General features: G+C 43.6%; 1 protein-coding gene across 7 annotated transcripts in view; it reads right to left on the minus strand.

Annotated features, from left to right (window-relative positions):
* Positions 1 to 2,240: 2,240 nt before the first annotated feature.
* LOC141067695 (tRNA N6-adenosine threonylcarbamoyltransferase, mitochondrial-like) overlaps positions 2,241 to 17,664 on the minus strand; it is a 210,391-nt gene continuing 194,967 nt past the window's right edge. For all 7 annotated transcript variants that reach the window (XM_073558093.1, XM_073558092.1, XM_073558097.1 and 4 more), the window contains one exon: positions 2,241 to 2,536. In XM_073558093.1, coding sequence (XP_073414194.1) covers positions 2,458 to 2,536 — 79 coding nt within the window. In that variant the 3' untranslated portion in view covers positions 2,241 to 2,457. The remainder of the gene's footprint in view (positions 2,537 to 17,664) is intronic.

The following is a 17,664-nucleotide window of genomic DNA, read 5'->3' on the forward strand; positions in this document are numbered from 1 at the left end:
CCCCATATGTTGGGGTAAACCACTGTTTGGGCACACGGTGGGGCTTGGAAGGGAGGGAGCACCGATTGACTTTTTGAACGCAAAATTGGCTGGAATCAATGGAGGCACAATGTCACGTTTGGAGACCCCCCGATGTACTTAAACAGTAGAAACCCCTCAATTCTAACGCCAACTCTAACCTCAACACACCTCTAACCCTAATCCCAACCATAACCCTAACCACAAGCCTAACCCTAATTCCAACCCTAACCCTAATTCCAGCCCTAGCCCTAGCCCTAAGGGAAAAATAAAAATATTTTCTTTATTTGTGCCTACCTATGGGGGTGATAGAGGGGGGTTTATTTACTTTTTATTTCATTTTGATCACTGAGAGTTTATCACAGTGATCAAAATGAATTAATGGAATTTGAAGTGGTGGACACACTGCTCATTGCCCGCCAATTTTCCAAGATGGCGGCGCCCATGATCCGGGACTGCGGGACACTGGGAGCGACAGCACTATTCAGGTACCGGGGGTGGTGGGGGGGGCGGAGGGAAGGCGGGGGGAGCAGATGATGACAGCGGCGGCACATCACCGCTGTCATTCATTGGCGGGGGCCGATCGCCCTGGCCAGCCGGTGTGTGGGGGGATCAGATAACAGTCTCCAGCCATGTCCGATGCTACTGCAGCATCGGCCATGGCTGGTTTGTAATATTTCATCAATTTTCATTGATGAAATGTTACTATCGGTATGATTGGCTGTTTCACTTTTAACAGCCAATCAGAGCGATTGCAGCCATGTGGGGGCGAAGCCACACCCCCTGTGGTGAAGTACAAAGCCTCCTGTATCTGCGGGTCAGGTGACCTTTCATTGACCCCGGTCACCTGACCAGCAGGGGGGCTTTAAAGTCATGACACAGTGTATGCGTCATTGGTCGGATTGGCACCGACTTTCATGACGCATACGCTTGTCACTGGTCGGGAAGGGGTTAAAAAACTTTAAAACCTTTTTTTTAACTTCTCACTTGCTTCGATAGTCTCCATAAAAGCTGCGATAATCCGATCACTCCTGCTACACACAGGTGATGATCAGATCACCTCTGTGTAGCAGAAATGCTATGAGCGACGTCTGCTGGGTAGTGCTCATAGCAATACGGAAATGACAACCACAGGGGTCTGCTGTAGATCACTGGTTGTCATGCCAACCCATCGGTGACCCACAGTCATGTGACATTAGCGCCGATGGGCGGAATTAGTGATGCACTTCTGGCAATATCACATTAAATGCCGCTGTCAGAGGTTGATCACAATTCCACCCATGGCTATTAGAGGCACATGTCAGCTATTCAAAACAGCTGACATGTGGGGAAAAAGATGTGGGCTCTGCCCCTGAGCCCACATCAAAGTGACAGACATAACATGTGCTGTACGTGTACGGCGCATGTCGTGAAGGGGTCAATATATTTACCAATTGCTGCTTTCGCTGGTTTTCAGTTGATACCTCATAGGTTTACATTGTAAAAGTGACTTTAAAACTAACACATGGAACCCATGAGGGTTGTAATGATCACAGAGAGTGCTACCACAACCGTGGAGTCATTGGGCCCACCAAAGTCAGCACTATTTACAGTCGAATTGGCTAGTTTGGATACACATTATGCTGAAATGTTTTGTGGTGCACCGGGACCACCAGCTTCCAGTGCCGCAATAGCTATAGTAGCTGCCAGCGTATCACAGGCTGACAGCTGATGTTGGCGTGCCCATTGTTGGTGATGTATGACGTCACTGCCATGGGCCACTCGCACACCCTATGGAGGTGGAAGATGGCACTGCTTGCCACAGAAATGAGGACAGGTAAGAATTGTTTTTTTTGTTTAAATGTGTTTTGTAGAATGCCAGGAAGGAGAATATTATAACAGGAAGGGGACGAAGACAGGGACATTATTAAAGGATGGGAGCCAGAGTGGTGGAGATTACTGTAGGACGGGGTCACATTATTGTAAAATGAGTCCAGAATGCTGGGCTTTATTACAGCATAGGTCCCAGGATGAAGGACATTACAGGACATGGTACATTTCTACAGGATGGGGTGCATTACAGACTGGGGGACAGGAAAAACTACATTATTAAAGAGGCCTACAAGTTTGTCAAACCTGCCGGTTGAGGACCCACAGGATTCCAGTTACAAGACTAGACCTCTGTGAGAGGCTGCACATCAATAATAGAAGTCACATGTTCCAGAAGAAGACCGAAGCAAAGCTGGAAACTGGAGAAGATATTTATTATATCACATTACAAACACATCTACACAGGTTTAACTAATAAAAATATTATTGGAAGAGCTTCTATAAGAAAAATATAAAAGTACAGTTGGATTGTTGCATTCACTGAAGAACTACAATTCTTGCTGACCAATTCAAATGTAATAAAACTTATTTTTTTTTATTTTGCCAATTAAAATGAACAATGATTTAAATTTACTTCATATTTTTAAGAGCAGGCAACTTGATTGCAGCTTTCCGAACTTGTTCCGAGATGTCTTTTCCAAACAAAGCTCTAAAAGGAAAATAATAATTTGACTTTAATTAACATGTTTAAGACCAAATAATAGAACTCTGCAAGGGAATGCATGGATTTCATCCGCACTGCCCAAATGATGAAATTCCAGAAGGTTAATAAAGTTTGACAGTGGTTTATTCTACGCGTTTCAAGATTTTTTGCAACCTCTTCTTCAAGTATTTCCTGAAGAAAAGGTTGCAAAAACCTTGAAACGCATAGAATAAACCACTGTCAAACTTTATTAACCTTCTGGAATTTCATCATTTGGGCAGCGCGGACGAAATCCACGTACTCCTTTGCAGAGTTCTGTTTCATATAGTCGGTGACCGACTTGTGGATCTGCAGCAGCCCTTATCTATACATGCTTTGAATACCTACTACCAGGTGAGCAGTTTTCTGTCAAACCGCTTACTTGGGATAAGACCCTATATTGCGCTTGTGTCTCCCTATTTCCTCACAATACTATAAGACCAAATAATGAATGGTCTACACAGAAATTTTGTTGAGTGATGGATTTTATAACAAATTACAAGTAAAGATGGGCGTTCCCCTGGATGTCCGGGTCGAACGGGTTCAGCCGAACAATTATAAAAAAGTTTGGGTACCAGAACAGTACCCGGATCCCATTCACTAGAATGGGGGGCCTGAACATCCAGTGTTTGACATGCTGCGCATCTTTACCACCGGTCAGACAGCTGCAGTTCCCATGCTGTCAAATTATAGCTTGAGCAGCAGCTGTATCAGCGAGAACAGACAGCGGATGATGGAAATTCATCAGCCAGCACCTGCACTCTAAATAGTTTTAAAAATAAACGGAGTAAATTCCCCTGTATTTTTGATAACCAGCCAGGCAAAACTGACAGCTGGGGGCTGCAACCCTCAGCTGTCAGCATTAGCAAGGCTGGATATCAAGAATAGATGGGTCCCCATGCTGTTCTTGTAATTATTAAAATAAATATTTTTAAAAAACAGCCTGGGGTCCACCCCATTTTTGACAACCAACCAAGCTAAAGCATACAGTTGGAGGCTGGTATTCTCAGGCTGATAAATGGCCACCGATATTGACCCCCCTCAGCCTAAAAATAGCAGGCTGCAGCCACCCAGGAAAGGCACATCTATTAGATGCGCCAATTCTGGCGCTTTGCCCAACTCTTCCCACTTGCTCTGCAGTGGTGCCAAGTTAGGTTCATGTTTGTGGGGTTGATGTCACCTTTGTCTGGTGACATCAAGCCCACGGGTTAGTAATGGAGAGGAGTCTTTAACCCCCTAACCCCCAACGGTGGTTTGCATGTTAATGACCAGGACAATTTTTACGAATGACCACTGTCTCTTTAGGAGGTAATAACTCTGGAACGCTTCCTTGGTTCCCGGTGATTCTCATGTTTTCTAGTGACATATTGTACTTCATGATAGTTGCAAAATTTCTTTGATATGACTTGCTTTTATTTTAAAAAAAAAAAGCGGAAATATGGCGAAAATTTCGTAATTTTCCAACTTTGAATTTTCATGCCCTTAAATCACAGAGATATGTCACATAAAATAATTACAGGAAAGATGTATATCTTTGCACTGTGTTAGCCAGTAGATAGAAAAATATTCAGAACTGAGAGTCCTCAGTGGTTGATACCTTTTAATGGCTAACTGAAAAGATGGTAACACATTGCAAGCTTTCGAGACTACTCAGGTCTCTTCTTCAGCCTACCTAATACAAAATCTGAAGAGTCACATATTTATGCACAATACAACACAGAAAAAATGCAATGGATAAGACAAGTGACGTGAAGCAGAACTATCAATATGGGAGAGGGAGAAACATAAATATTGGACCAGTACATGGATAAGGAGTCCGGATTTTTTATAGTCCTCTGATTGGGTCTCCTAATGTGTTGTGATGCCCCCACCAGGTCTTGAAAGCAAATTCCTTAATTGATGTAAAAAGACATAAATCCATGCAACACATTCATTCCAGCACTGAGAGTGTCAAAGGTCGTCACAAATTTATACTCCCAAACACGTCTCGCTCTCTGAGATGTGAAGTTACCTTTCAACACCAGTAATTTCATATCCATGTTGCTGTGATCAGGGATACAAAAATGTTTTGCCACAGGTAGATCCATTCTTTTTTCTCTTATTGTGTGACGATGATCATTCATCCTTGTTCTAAGCTTTTGCCCTGTCTCCCCCACATACAGACATTTAGTACAAATAGTTAAGTACACCACATTAGATGTAACGCAGCTGAAAGTACCTGGGATCTTGTAGTCCTGATGTGAGTTGGGGGATCTTTATCTTGTCCGTGGTCATTATAAATGGACAAGTTTTACATTTTTTCTGGATGCAAGGAAAGGTTCTTGCAGTTGTTGGAGAGGACAGGGAGCTTCTGACAATGATGCTTCTTAAATTTGGGGGCTGCCTAAAACACAGCAGTGGGGGGACTGGAAAAATGGATTGTAATCGGGCATCTTTTTGTAGTAAAGGTTGTAATTTCCGTGCAGTTCCCCTTAGCACTTCCAGATTTGGGTTGCAGGTGACTACTAGAGGCACCCGGTTATTTTCTTCTTTAGCTTTGTAATGTAGCAGGTGATTCCTTGACATTCTGGTGGCTCCTGTAATTTGGTTTTCAATTGTTCTTGGATGGTAGCCCTGATTCAAAAAGGTCTTTTTGAGGCGACCAAGGTGTTTGTCTCTATCCATGGGGTTGGAACATACACGATTGTATCTGATGGCTTGGCTATAGATAAGAGTTCTTTATGTGTTTTGGATGGAAACTGTCCCATTTAAGGTATGTTGGACGGTCGATTGGCTTTTGATACAGGGATGTCTCTATTTCATTGTTTTTTAGCTTAATGATGGTGTCCAAAAAGTTAATCTCAGTGCTGGAGTAGTTGAGTGTTAAATTGATGGTGGGATGAAATTGAATAAACTGTTCGTGGAACGTCTTTAGCTGTTGCTCAGACTCCGTCCAGATGATTAACCCCTTCATGACCAAGCCTATTTTGACCTTAATGACCAGGCCATTTTTTGCAATTCTGACCAGTCTCCCTTTATGAGGTAATAACTCAGGAACACTTCAACGGATCCTAGCGACTCTGAGATTGTTTTTTCGTGACATATTGAGCTTCATGTTAGTGGTAAATTTAGGTCGATAATTTTTGCATTTATTTGTGAAAAAATCAGAAATTTGGTGAAAATTTAGAAAATTTTGCAATTTTCAAATTTTTAATTTTTAATTCTGTTAAACCAGAGAGTTATGTGACACAAAATAGTTACTAAATAACATTTCCCACATGTCTACTTTACATCAGCACAATTTTGGAAACAAAATATTTTTTGTTAGGAAGTTATAAGGGTTAAAAGTTGACCAGCGATTTCTCATTTTTACAATAAAATATACAAAACCATTTTTTTAGGGACCACCTCACATTTGAAGTCACTTTGATGGGTCTATATGGCAGAAAATACCCAAAAGTGACACCATTCTAAAAACTGCACCCCTCAAGCTACTCAAAACTACATTCAAGAAGATTATTAACCCTTCAGGTGTTTCACAGGAACTAAAGCAACGTGGAAAGAAAAAATGGACATTTTAATTTTTCCAACAAAAATTTTCTTTTAGCATCAATTCTTTCATTTTCACATGGGCAACAGGATAAAATGGATCCTAAAATTTGTTGGGCAATTTCTCCTGAGTACACCGATACCTCATATGTGGTCATAAACCACTCTTTGGGCGCACGGCAGGGCTCAGAAGGGAAGGAGCACCATTTGACTTTTTGAATGGAAAATATGCTGGAATATTTAGCGGTTGCAATGTCACATTTGGAGAGCCCCTGTGTGCAAAAACATTGGAGCTCCTCCACAAGTGACCCCATTTTGGAAACTAGACCCCCCAAGGAACTTATCTAGATGCATAGTGATCACTTTGAACCCCCAGGTACTTCACAAACTGATCTGTAAAAAAAAAAAAAGTACTTTTTTTTCACAAAAATTTTATTTTAGCCTCAGTTTTTTCATTTTCACATGGGCAACAGGATAAAATGGATCCTAAAATTTGTTGAAAAAATTCTCTTGAGTACACTGATACCTCATATGTGGTCATAAACCACTGTTTGAGCACACGGCAGGGTCCGGAAGGGAAGGAGCACCATTTGACTTTTGAATGGAAAATAAGCTCCAATCGTTAGCGGACACCATGTCGCGTTTGGAGAGCCCCTGTGTACCTAAACATTGAAGCTCCCCCACAAGTGACCCCATTTTGGAAACTAGAATCCCTAAGGAACTTATCTAGATGTGTAGTGAGCACTTTGAACCCCCAAGTGCTTCACAAAATTTTATAACAGAGCAGTGAAAATAAAAAAAAAATTTTCTTCAAAAATGATTTTTAGCACACTATTTTTTAATTTTCACAAGGTTAACAGGAGAAATTGGACCACAAAAGTTGTTGTCCAGTTTGTCCTGAGTACGCTGGTACCCCATACGTCGGGGGGGAACCACTGTTTGGGCACACGGCAGGGCTCAGAAGGGAAGGAGCGCCATTTGACTTTTTGAAATGCAAATTACTTCTAATCGTTAGCGGACACCACGTCGTGTTTGGAGAGCCCCTGTGTGCCAAAACATTGGAGCTCCCCCACAAATGACCCCATTTGGGAAACTAGACCCCCTAAGGAACTTATCTAGATGCATAGTGAGCACTTTGAACCAAGTGCTTCACAAAAGTTTATAACGCAGAGCCGTGAAAATAAAAAATATTTTTTTTCCTCAAAAAATTATTTTTTAGTGCACAATTTTTTATTTTCACAAGGGTACCAGGATAAATTAGACCACAAAAGTTGTTTTCCAGTTTGTCCTGAGTACGCTGGTACCCCATATGTGGGGGGGAACCACTGTGTGGGCACACGTCGGGGCTCGAAAGGGAAGTAGTGACATTTTGAGATGCTGACTTTGATGGAATGGTCTGCGGGCATCATGTTACATTTGCAGAGCCCCTGATGTACCTAAACTGTGGAACCCCCCCACAAGTGACCCCATTTTGGAGACTAGACCCCCCCCAAGAACTTATCTAGATGTGTGGTGAGCACCTTGAATCCCAAAGCGCTTCACAGAAGTTTATAACGCAGAGCCGTTAAAATAAAAAATATTTTTTTTCCTAAAAAAAAAAAATGATTTTTAGCCAGCAATTTTAATTTCACAAGGGTAGCAGAATAAATTGGACCCCAAAAGTTGTTGTACAGTTTGTCCTGAGTACACTGGTGCCCCATATATGGGGGGAACCATTATTTGGGCACATGTAAGGGCTCGGAATGGAAGTAGTGACGTTTTGAAATGCAGACTTTGATGGAATGGTCTGTGGTCGTCGTTACGTTTGCAGAGCCCCTGATGTGCCTAAACAATAGAAACCCCCGACAAGTGACCCCATTTTGGAAACTAGACCTCCCAAGGAACTTATCTAGATGCCTGGTGAGCATTTTGAACCTCCAAGTGCTTCACAGAAGTTTATAACGCAGAGACATGAAAATAAAAAAATAAAAAATTTCCACTAAAATATTTTTTAGCCCCCAATTTTTTATTTTCCCAAGGGTACCAGGAGAAATTAGACCCCAAAAGTTGTTGTGCAATTTTTCCTGAGTATGCTGAAACCCCATATGTTGGGGTAAACCACTGATTGGGCACACGTCGGGGCTTGGAAGGGAGCACCGTTTAACTTTTTGAACACAAAATTGTCTGGAATCAATGGTTGCACCATGTCGCGTTTGGAGACCCCCTGATGTCCCTAAACAGTGGAAACCCCACAATTCTAACTCCAACCCTAACCCCAACACACCCCTATCCACAGCCCAAACCCCAACACATCCCTAACCCTAATCCCAACCCTAACCCCAACACACCCCTAACCCTAATCCCAACCCTAGCCACAAGCCTAACCCTAATTCCAACCCTAACCCTAATTCTAACGCTAATTCCAACCCTAACCCTAATTCCAACACTAACCCTCTTTCCAACCTTAACCCTCTTTCCAACCCTAACCCTAATGGAAAAATAAAAATAAAAGTAATTTCTTTATTTTATTAGTTGATCCTGTCTATGGGGGTGGCGGCGCCCATAGTCCGGGACCGCGGGACATCGGGAGCCATAACGGCACTCGGTGAGTACCGGGGGGTGGGAGAGGGGGCGATCGGAAGCCAGGGGGAGTGGAGGGAAGGCGGGGGATGATAGCGGCGGCACATCGCCGCTGTCATTCAGTGGCGGGGGGGCAGATCACCCCCGTTAACGGGGGGGGTCGGATCGCTGTCACCAGCCATGTCCGATGCTACAGCAGCGTCGGACATGGCTGGATTGTAATATTTTATCAATTTTCATTGATGAAATATTACTATCGCTCTGATTTGCTGTTTCACTTTTAACAGCCAATCAGAGCGATCGTAGTCACGTGGGGGCGAAGCCACGCCCCCTATGGTGAAGAACAAAGCCCCCTGTATCTGCGGGTCGGGTGACCTTTCAGTGACCTAGGTCACCCGACCCGCAGGGGAGCTTTAAAGTCATGATGCCACATAGGCGTCACTGGTCAGATTTGCACCAGTTTTCATGATGCCTATGTGGCGTCATTGGTCGTGAGGGGGTTAAAATATCATCAATGAAGCATAAATATGTGACTCTTTAGATTTTGTATTAGTCTAGCCTGAAGAAGAGACCTGAGTAGTCTCGAAAGCTTGCAATGTGTTACCATCTTTTCAGTTAGCCAATAAAACGTATCAACCACTATTCTGAATATAAAATAATTAATAACATTTCCCACATGTTTACATCAGCACAATTATGGAACAAAAATTTACTTTTGTTGGGAAGTTATAAGGGTTAAAAGTTAAACAGTGATTTCTCATTTTTACAACACCATTTTATTTTTAGGGACCACATCACATTTGAAGTCATCTTGACGGATCTATATGATAGAAAATACCCAAAAGAGACACCACTCTAAAAACTGCACCCCTGAAGGTGCTCAAAACCACATTCAAGAAGTTTATTAACCCTTCAGGTGCTTCACAGGAATTTTTGGAATGTTTAAAAAAAATGAACATTTAACTTTTTTCACAAAAAATTTACTTTAGATCCAATTTTTTTATTGTACCCAGATTAACAGGAGAAGTTGAATCCCAAAAGTTGTACAATTTATCCTGAGTACGGTGATACCCCAAATATGGAGGTAAACCACTGTTTGGGCGCATGGCAGAGCTCGGTAGGGAAGGAGCGCAGTTTGACTTTTCAGTGCAAAATTGGCTGGAATTGAGATTGGACGCCATGTCGCGTTTGGAGAGCCCCTGATGTGCCTAAACAGTGGAAAACCCCCACAAGGGACATTTTTGAAACTAGACCCCCTAAGGACCATATTTAGATGTGTGGTGAGCATTTTAAACCCCCAAGTGCTTCACAGAAGTTTACAACGTACAGCCGTAAAAATAAATCATTTTTTTTTTTAACAAAAATGATTTTTGCCCCAAATTTTTTATTTTCCCAAGGGTAACAGGAGAAATTGGACCCCAAAAGTTGTTGTGCAATTTGTCCTGAGTACGCTGATAACCCTTATGTGTGGGGTAAACCACTGTTTGGGCGCATGGCAGAGTTCGAAAGGAAAGGAGTGCCATTTTACTTTTCCAGAATTGGCTGGAATTGAGATCCGACGCCATGTCGCGTTTGAAGAGCCCCTGATGTGCATAAACCGTGGAAACCCCCAATTCTAACTCCAACCCTAACCCCAACACACCCCTAAACCTAATCCCAACCCTAGCCCTAATCCCAACCCTAACCCTAACTTTAGCCTCAACCCTAACTGTTGTGAATTCTCTCTCTTCCTTCCCTCTGGTGATTACTGAAGGTAGTGGAGCTTGTCAGATTGACAGAGGGGTTGCGAGTTCTCTTTCTGGACTCCCTCTGGTGGTTACTGGAGGTAGTGGAGCTGATCTGATTGACAGAGGCTTGCCACCTGATGATAAGAAAGACGATTGGAGATCTGGGGTTTCTGATTGGGATTTAAGACAGCTGACTCCCTCTATCCCTGCTGGTGATTTTCTTCCTGTCCTGTTGTGAGTTCATTTTCCCTTTCACCGTTGATGTCTGATGAACTCCCTCTGCTGGTGAAGAGAGGTAGTGAAATTGAATGGGTTGGGAAGAACCTGTCATCTGAACAGGTGGAGCCCGATTGGACACCCGGAATCACTGAGTGGATATAAGGCAGCCGACGCCCTACAGGGGTGCTGGTGATCCTTTCTGCTCTGAGCTCATGCAAACCAGTTCAGAACCTGTCTTCTGAAAGCTAAGTATTTGCTCTCTTATTTTTCCATGAGATATTGTCTGTTTACTTAGTGTTTGTGTTCTGCCAGCCCTTGTTGGTACAGGCTGAGCTCCATTTTTGTCTCTGGTCAAGTTGATCTTCAGAATATACCCGAGTGCTGATATAGTGTTTTTGAAAGTCTAGTGACTTCAGGGCCTTTTTTCTATCAGACGTGTTGGACATTATTTTGGCAGTATTTTTGCGGATTGCAGCCAGCATCTTTTCTGTCCTTTCCTATTTAGTTAGTTGGGCGCCATCGTTTGCTCAACCTGTCTTTCTTTGTTTGTGTTTTCATCTGCTTTTCACCGACAATACATGTTGGGGGCTGTCTATTGCTTTGGGGTTTGCTCTGGGGCAGTTTAGATTTCCCCTTTCTTTCTTTAGGCTTATTTAATTCTCCGGCTGTGAACGAGGGGTCTAGGGCACCGTAGGAACCCCCCATGGCTACTGTTAGTTGTGTGAATAGGATCAGGGGTCTGCAATCCGATAGCTACCAACCTCTCTGGTTTCCTGGACTTAGCTTGTATTTTTGTTTTTTCCTCCTTCGGTGACTCATTCATAACAGAATCATCAGCCATACCGCAGATTCTAGGGTACTCAATAGGAAAGAATTGTTAAAAAAAAAAAAAAAGTGTCAGAATTTTTTTTATTTTTGTGTTTATTTTTTCCTCTATGTCTTTGAGGCCGTAGGGGGAATTTTTTTTCTTCTCAATGGAGATGAAGCAATTGTCTGATCGTGTGAAGCAGCTCGCTGCTGAAGTGCGGGGAATTTCCGCCTATCTTGCTCATTCACATGTTGCTGAACCAAAGATCCCTACTCCTGATGTGTTTTTTGGGGATTGGTCTAAATTTCTGAATTTTAAGAATAATTGTAAATTATTTTTTGCCTTGAAGCCTAATTCATCAGGGAGCTCCGCGCAGCAGGTTAAAATTGTCATCTCTTTGCTGCGCTGCGATCCTCAGGATTGGGCGTTTTCTTTGAAACCTGATGATCCTATTCTAGCTAATGTGAATGCATTTTTTCAAGCCTAAGGGCTGTTGTATGATGAACCTAATGCTATTGATCAGGCTGAAAAGGCCCTGTTGGCATTGAGCCAGGGTCAGGATTCTGCAGAGTTGTACTGTCAAAAATTCCGAAATTGGGCGGTCCTTACTACTTGGAATGATGGTGCCTTGGCAGCTCTCTTTCAGAAGGGTTTGTCAGAAACCGTTAAAGATACTATGGTGGGATTTCCTGTTCCCTCTGATCTTGACGATTCTATGTCATTAGCCATTCAGGTTGATCGGCGTTTACGCGAACGCAAAACTGCACGAGAGGTGTTGCCACCTGTTGAACAAATGTCTGAACCTATGCAATGTGATAGAGTTTTGTCTAGGGCGCAACGTCAGGAGTTCAGAAGGCGTAATAAGCTGTGTTTTTTCTGTGGAGATGCCTCGCATATTATTTCTGTCTGCCCTAAACGAGAGAAACGTTTTGCACACACATTTGCTGTGGGCGGTGTTCAACCTAAGTTTCTTCTGGCAATTACTCTGATCTGCTCCATGTCCACATTTTCCGCTAAGGCTTTTGTGGGTTCGGAAGCAGCTCTGAACCTGATGGACTTGGATTTTGCTAAACGTTGTGGATTTCCTATGACACCTCTGCGGACGCCTATCCCTTTGAGGGGTATTGATGCTACTCCTTTGGCGAAGAATAAACCTCAGTTTTGGACCCAGGTGGTAATGTGGGTCGCCCCAGATCATCAAGAAAATTGCAGAGACTTGGTGTTGCATAATCTGCATGATACCATTGTTCTGGGGTTTCCCTGGTTACAAATCCATAATCCAGTTTTGGATTGGAAATCTGTGTCTGTGGTGAGTTGGGGTTGTCGGTGTGCCCTTAGTGACGCTCCTGTTTTCTCCACCTCTCCCCAGTCGCATGATGTTCCTGACTATTTGGCTGATTTTTATGATGTATTTACTGAGAATGAGTCTGCGTATTTGCCTCCTCATAGGAGTTATGACTGTGCAATTGAGCTGAGCCCTGGGTGTAAATTTCCCAAGGGTCGACTTTTCAATTTATCTGTACCCGAGCACGAGGCTATGCAATCCTATATTAAGGAGGCGTTGGAGAAGGGTCATATTAGACCATCCTCTTCACCTTTAGGTGCTGGGTTTTTTTTCGTGGCCAAGAAGGATGGTTCATTAAGGCCTTGTATTGACTATCGTTCCCTCAACAAAATTACTGTTAAATATCAGTATCCGATACCCCTGATTTCTGATCTATTCTCTAGAGTTAAAGGTGCTTGCTGGTTTACCAAGCTTGACCTCAGGGGGGCGTATAATCTTATTCGCATTAAGCATGGGGATGAATGGAAGCCGGCGTTTAATACTCCGGAGGGACATTTTGAGTACCTGGTGATGCCTTTTGGGCTCACTAATGCCCCTTCTGTCTTCCAGTGCTTCATGAATGATATTTTCCGAGACTTTGTGGATAAATTTTTGATCATCTATCTGGATGATATTTTGATCTTTTCCAAGGATTGGGACTCTCATGTGGAACATGTTCGGACTGTGTTCCGGATTTTGAGGGAGAATTCCCTGTATGTCAAGGGATCGAAATGTCTTTTTGGGGTACAGAGGATTTCATTTTTGGGATTTGTTTTGTCTCCTCTCCGTCAACTACTGAAATGGACCCGGCCAAGGTACAGGCCATTTATGATTGGGTTCAACCCACTTCTTTGAAGGCCCTCCAGAAGTTTTTGGGTTTTGCTAGTTTTTATCGTAAATTTATAGCTAATTTTTCTGGTATTGCCAAACCATTGACTGATTTGACTAAGAAGGGTGCTGATGTGCTGAATTGGTCTTCGGAGGTTGTTTCTTCCTTTCGGGAGCTGAAGCGAAGGTTCACTTCTGCTCCGGTTTTGCGGCAACCTGATGTCTCACTCCCGTTTCAGGTAGAGGTGGACGTTTCTGAGATTGGGGCAGGAGCTGTTTTGTCCCAAAAAGATCCGGTAACATCTAAGATGAATCCCTGTGCTTTCTTTTCCCGAAAGTTCTCCCCATCTGAACATAACTATGATGTGGGGAATCGGGAACTGTTAGCCATGAAATGGGCATTTGAGGAGTGGAGACATTGGTTGGAGGGAGCTAAACATCAAGTCGTGGTCCTTACTGACCACAAGAATTTGATTTACCTGGAGTCGGCCAAACGCTTGAATCCTAGACAGGCTAGGTGGGCCTTGTTTTTCACACGTTTTGATTTTGTGGTCTCCTTTCTTCTGGGCACTAAGAATGTCAAGGCAGACGCCCTCTCTAGGAGTTTCTTTGCTGATTCTCCTGTTGTGACCAAGTCTGCTACCATCTTAGGTGAGGGGGTAGTTCTTTCTGCTATCTCGCCCGATTTGAGACGTGCTCTGGAAGAGTTTCAGGAGGACAAACCTGAGCGTTGTCCCATTGGAAAATTGTATGTTCCTGACCAGTGGAGGAAGAGAGTGATGTCTAAAGTTCATTGCTCTGCATTGGCTGGTCATCCAGGTATTTTTGGTACTAGAGATTTGGTGAGTCGGTCTTTTTGGTGGCCCGCCTTGTCTCGTGATGTCAGTTTTGTGCAGTCCTGTGGGACTTGCTCCCGGTCTAAACCTTGTTCTCGCTCTAGTGGGTTGCTGATGCCTTTGCCGGTGCCCAGGAGGCCATGGACCCATATATCAATGGATTTTATCTCTGATATGCCTGTCTCTCAGAGAATGACTGTTATTTGGGTGATTTGTGATAGATTCTCTAAGATGGTCCATCTTGTACCACTCCCTAAGTTGCCATCTTCCTCAAAGTTGGTGGCCTTGTTTTTGCAACAGGTGGTTCGCTTGCACGGGATTCCTGAGAACATTGTATCTGACAGAGGAGTTCAGTTTATTTCTAGATTTTGGAGGACTTTCCGTTCCAAGCTGGGAATTCAGTTGTCCTTCTCCTCTGCGTTTCACCCTCAGACCAATGGGCAGACGGAGAGAACAAACCAGACTTTGGAGTCGTATTTGAGATGTTTTATTTCTGCTGATCAGGATGATTGGGTTTCATTTTTGCCCTTGGCCGAATTTGCTTTAAATAATAGAGCTAGTTCTGCCACTTTGATGTCACCTTTTTTTTGTAACTTTGGGTTTCATCCTCGATTCTCTTCAGGACAGGTGGAGTCTTCTGCCTGCCCAGGTGTTGACACTGTGGTGGAGAGAATGCACCAGATCTGGGACCAAGTGGTGGATAGGTTGTCTCTCTCCCAGGAAAAGGCCCAGCGGTTTTCCAACCGTCATAGGACCATTGGTCCCCAGTTTAAGGTGGGTGATATGGTTTGGTTGTCATCAAAGAATATCTCTATGAAGGTGGCTTCTCCAAAGTTTAAACCTAGATTTATTGGACCTTACAAGATTTTGGAGATTCTTAATCCTGTCTCTTTTCGATTGGCTCTTCCTTTTACATTTAAGATCCATAACGTGTTTCATAAGTCTCTGTTAAAGAGGTTTGTTGAGCCAGTAGTTCCTGTGGTGGCACCTCCTGACCCTGTATTGGTGGAAGATAATGTGGAATATGAGGTTGCGAAGATACTGGATTCTCGCCTGGCTAGACGGAGACTCCAGTATTTGGATAAATGGAAGGGTTATGGCCAGGAGGATAATTTTTGGGTCCCTGCATCCGATATTCATGCCGAAAGATTGGTTTGTGCTTTTCATCGGGCCCATCCTGATCGTCCTGGTGGCGTGGATGAGGGTTCGGTGACCCCTCATCAAGGGGGAGGTACTGTTGTGAGTTCATTTTCCCCTTCACCGTTGATGTCTGATGAACTCCCTCTGCTGGTGAAGAGAGGTAGTGAAATTGATTGGGTTGGGAAGAACCTGTCATCTGAACAGGTGGAGCCTGATTAGACACCCGGAATCACTAAGTGGATATAAGGCAGCCGACGCCCTACAGGGGTGCTGGTGATCCTTTCTGCTCTGAGCTCTTGCAAACCAGTTCAGTACCTGTCTTCTGAAAGCTAAGTATTTGCTCTCTTATTTTTCCATGAGATATTGTCTGTTTACTTAGTGTTTGTGTTCTGCCTGCCCTTGTTGGTACAGGCTGAGCTCCATTTTTGTCTCTGGTCAAGTTGATCTTTTGCTCAGTCTTCAGAATATACCCGAGTGCTGATATATTGTTTTTGAAGTCTAGTGACTTCAGGGCCTTTTTTCTATCAGACGTGTTGGACATTATTTTGGCAGTATTTTTGCGGATTGCAGCCAGCATCTTTTCTGTCCTTTCCTATTTAGATAGTTGGGCCCCATCGTTTGCTCAACCTGTCTTTCTGTCTGTGTTTGTGTTTTCATCAACAATACATGTTGGGGGCTGTCTATTGCTTTGGGGTCTGCTCTGGGGCAGTTTAGATTTCCCCTTTCTTTCTTTAGGCTTATTTAGTTCTCCGGCTGTGAACGAGGGGTCTAGGGCACTGTAGGAACCCCCCACGGCTACTGTTAGTTGTGTGAATAGGATCAGGGGTCTGCAATCCGATAGCTACCAACCTCTCCGGTTTTCTGGACTTAGCTTGTATTTTTGTTTTTTCCTCCTTCGGTGACTCATTCATAACACTGTCCCTTCTGAGGTCTGATGTCTCCTGCTCTTTCCCTGCACGGTTCAGCCAAGTGGTTCACTTGTTATTCTGTTTGCATTTGATCTGGTTTTGTTCATCTCTGCTTTGTGCCTGTCAGCCAGCTCCGGCTGGGGCTGTGCTGAATCACCGCCCATATGTTACTGCATGCGCCAGTTTTTGTCCCCTGTTATATTGGTCTCTTTTTGCTTTGCTTTCAGAATATACCAGAGTGCTGATATAGTGGGAGCAAAGTCGTGCAACGTCAGTGTTTTTTGTGCATCAGACGTGTTGGACTTTTTGCAGGGTTTTTTGCATGATTGTAGACAGTGTCTTTCTTTTCCTGTCTAGTCAGTGTGGGCTCCATCGTTTGCTCAGTCTATTTTTCTGCCTGTTTGTGTTTTCATCTTGTCTCACCGACAATATATGTTTGGGGGCTATCTATTCCTTTGGGGTCTGCTCCGGGCAGTTAAGATTTCCCCTTTCTTGCTTTAGGCATAGTTAGCTCTCCGGCTGTGCCTAGGCGTCTAGGATCACTGTAGGCACGCTCCACGGCTACTGCTAGTTGTGTGGACAGGATCAGGGGTCTGCATCTGCTTAGTTACCAACCTCTAAGGTTTTCTGTGGCTTAGCTTGGGCCTGCTATCCTCCTCGGTGCCCATTCATAACACCTAACTTTAACTTTAGCCAAAATCCTAATCCTAACTTTTGCCAAACCCTAACTTTAGCCACAACCCTAACCCTAACTTTAGCCCAATTCACTTTAACACTAATGGGAAAATGTAAATAAATACTTTAATTTTATTTTTCCCTAACGGGGTGATAAAGGGGGGTTTAGTTTACAATTTTTTTATTTTGATCACTGTGTAAGGTGTATAGGAGGTTGTTAAGGGGTTAAATGTAACTCATCACTCTCCCCTGCTCGTGCCGATCGCTGACAGAGCTGGGGAGAATGACGAGAGTCATGTTCATCACCCGGCGCCGAGGAACAGCACTTAAAGTAACGCTTCTTCCCTGGCACCTGTCCATGTGGTACTGATGTGGCACACACATGCCACACGTGTGCCGCAAGTATTACACACAGACACATGTCAGATGTTACTCCAGGACCAGAAATATCAGGATGTGTGAAAGAGGCCTTATAGCGGGTTTTTATGTTTGTCAGCTGTCACACGCTAAAAAGACGCTTTATATTGCAAAAAATAGTTTTTG

Source organism: Dendrobates tinctorius, unplaced genomic scaffold, assembly GCF_039654945.1.
Source record: "Dendrobates tinctorius isolate UK_male_01 unplaced genomic scaffold, ASM3965494v1 ptg000254l, whole genome shotgun sequence".
Lineage (NCBI taxonomy): Eukaryota > Metazoa > Chordata > Amphibia > Anura > Dendrobatidae > Dendrobates > Dendrobates tinctorius.